The sequence below is a fragment of the Convolutriloba macropyga genome, unplaced genomic scaffold, assembly GCF_964194025.1.
Source record: "Convolutriloba macropyga unplaced genomic scaffold, txConMacr16.3 SCAFFOLD_3883, whole genome shotgun sequence".
Taxonomy (NCBI): Eukaryota; Metazoa; Xenacoelomorpha; order Acoela; family Convolutidae; genus Convolutriloba; species Convolutriloba macropyga.
The window spans coordinates 337-3,109 of NW_027452051.1; the positions used below are offsets into that span (position 1 = coordinate 337).

Genomic DNA, 2,773 nt, shown 5'->3' on the forward strand with positions numbered 1-2,773 from the left:
CCCATTAGTTTGAAAATTTTTTTTCTTTAAACGAGATAATTCTTTTGTGTGGAATTCAAAGATTTGTGGAAGCAATTTTTTTTAAAGAAAAAGGTCGGGAGATACTGCAATGGACAGCAAATAGTCCCGTTCTGAATCCAATTAAAACATTACGGGCAATTTTGAAACAGTTAGCAAAAAACAATTTTTTTGGAAAATTTGGAAGAGAATATAACGGAAATTTGACTCAGGCGTCGTTAGAAACTTATGTGAAAGCTATATAAGCCGTCCACTAAATATAAATAAACCTGGACGCATAACAACTCGTTAACAGAGAACTGATTTTGAGTCAAAAAGTTGTATTACATAATGTCCGTGGTGCTTTTTAAAAATTCTTGAGATGTACGTAGCTTTTTGGTACCATAGTGTATATTTCACCACGAAGCGCCCGCAAAAATCTTAACAGTGAAGGAAGTGAAAGTGAAGAATTTTTTCGGTTGATCAGAGATCTTTGCTTTGGCGCAAATTTTTACGCTATAAACTGATTAATAAACTGTCCAAGAGCCTGATGGTCGAAAAACTCAGAATCTAATTTTGCTCACCTGTGGAATATGGAACAGCCTGAGCAGACTGGCAACTTGGATGCTGACGACACTGGAAGCCGCTCCAATCACACCCACCACTGAAGTGTCCCCCTTCCCACCACTAACACCTCCACTGCCACCAGCCTCTCCTTTCCCACCCGGGGACAAATTGCCCTGAGTCAGTCTCGAACCCCTGCCGCCTGCATCGGATGTCACCGATGGTTGCGGCGAACAAGCCCCGTTTATCGAGGGACCCGAGAAGAAACCCCGAACGAACTCAAGCGACCTTTCCACCCCCACTGTATCTCGATCACAGTCGTCAACGAACACCCCTCCTAGGGTCATCCCGGGTAAAAGGTGTGGAAAAATTTTGATTGACGACATCTAGCGTGTAGATCATCATTTCAAGGGGCTGGATCCCGGCTTCAGTGAAGACATCGCCGCAAGTTAGTGCATCATGGCGGTCATGGACCATGAAAATACCCCCAATTTTAATATCCCCATCGTAAAACCCAATTTTGTCCTTTTCAGGCCAGTTTAAGTTTTTGGCACTGTTCGAATTTCCAAATAAGGTAATAAAATATAAAATAACGCTCAAATTCACGTGAAGACTAATTCTCATTTTTTCTTCAATAACGAAAGAATGACGACGAAAAGGTAACAAGAAACAAAACTAAAAGAACGATTCAAACTTAAAATTTAAAATTGAAGAAGATAAATAACATCAGATTACTAATTTTATGGTCTGGTATCTTCTAACGTCTTATAATCATCTCATATAATATCTCACAAATTAACTATTATCAACAAGTATTGGTTTTAGATATTATTTGTGTACAAATGTCATGTATTTCATCCGAAATAAACAAACTTTGTCACTCTTTGCAAAAATGCCCAGGGGGTTGTTAAAAGGGTTGTTAAAATAGAGAAAATTTGGAAACGCTTCAAAGATTTTTTATCTCAAATGGAAGATCGACTCTGTTTCAAAATGATTTTTTTCCACTTCCTTTTTTAACCTTTAATTCCATTTTTAAGTCTGCAAAAAGCTGAAAAACTGAAAGGTGATTGGTTTAAATTCTGTGAACAGTTCCGCTTCATAGATTTATTTCACATATAAATATCTCATCATTTTGTATACCTTAAAGATGAAATATAAACAAGTTTTTTTTTCTAAATACTCTTTCAAAACTTTTCTTTCAACTATTATAGTCTATAATCGATTAAACACGAAATTTAAGTTCAATCTTTATCGATATTATAACTCACAGCAGCTAACAGTTAAATGGTAATAAAATGAAACATTTGGTAATGAAAACTGGTTGAGAAAAAACCATATTTTAGTTTGTTTTCCAATATTTAAAAATATGGCTTTTAAAAGGACAAATATTTTCTCAATGTCGTTGACTGACAGTTTGAGCGAAAAAACACACAAGAATTTAACAAGACTTGGAGCTGTAATTGATTTTAAACAGCCTTTCCCATAAAATAAAAAGGCTTAAAACGCTTTGAATAATTTGCTCTCGTAATTAAGCAAATGGTATTTCGTACGATTCGCCAAATTTAAGCTCCCATTTTGAAAAGATTTTTGAATAGACTTGAAAATTTGCATATTAAGTGGGGGTTAAGACCAGGGAGAGGAAAAGAAATGGCGCCCGTAGACTTGGAAAAATCTGTCCCAACAACAACAAAATTTTTGTCAATTTTTTTCGGAGCTGAGACAGGGGGACCTAAGCAAAAAGATAGATGGTAATTTAACTTAGTCAAATAAAGTCAACCTCATTTTTCAGCCCGTGGCAGTTTTTTGACAGCGCGTGTAAATCTAGTAGCGGAACAGGTTAACTAATGTTGGCGGGAATCGAGTGAGGGATGGGCTAACGGTCGGGGGGGGGGGGGGGTGAAAATTTACCGACCATCAGCACAAGGTGCTTTCGATAAGGTAATTAAGTTAGGAAAAGTTATGAGGTTGTAAATTTTATTTGAAGGAGAAATTATAGTTTAGAGCTATGTTACGTTGCTTCTTAACGTAATTTTTTCAACTCTCTCTTTAAATATTTGCTTGTATCTTTGCTAATTTTAGCACAGAGGTAAATTTAATTAGAAAAGATTTATACGGAAATATAGTTAAAAAACCGACGCTTTCATTTTTTAGTTGAGCAATTTACAAGTTGGGGACTAAATTGATTAATGAAAAAGGTGCAAATTGTATTAAG

The 2,773-nt window shown here is 35.9% G+C and overlaps 1 protein-coding gene across 1 annotated transcript; it reads right to left on the bottom strand.

Moving 5' to 3' along the window:
• Positions 1-391: 391 nt before the first annotated feature.
• LOC142357137 (metabotropic glutamate receptor 2-like) lies at positions 392-1,720 on the bottom strand. Its single transcript, XM_075408826.1, has one exon. The coding sequence runs from the start codon at positions 945-947 to the stop codon at positions 561-563; it is 387 nt and encodes a 128-aa protein (XP_075264941.1). The 5' UTR covers positions 948-1,720; the 3' UTR covers positions 392-560.
• Positions 1,721-2,773: the final 1,053 nt, after the last annotated feature.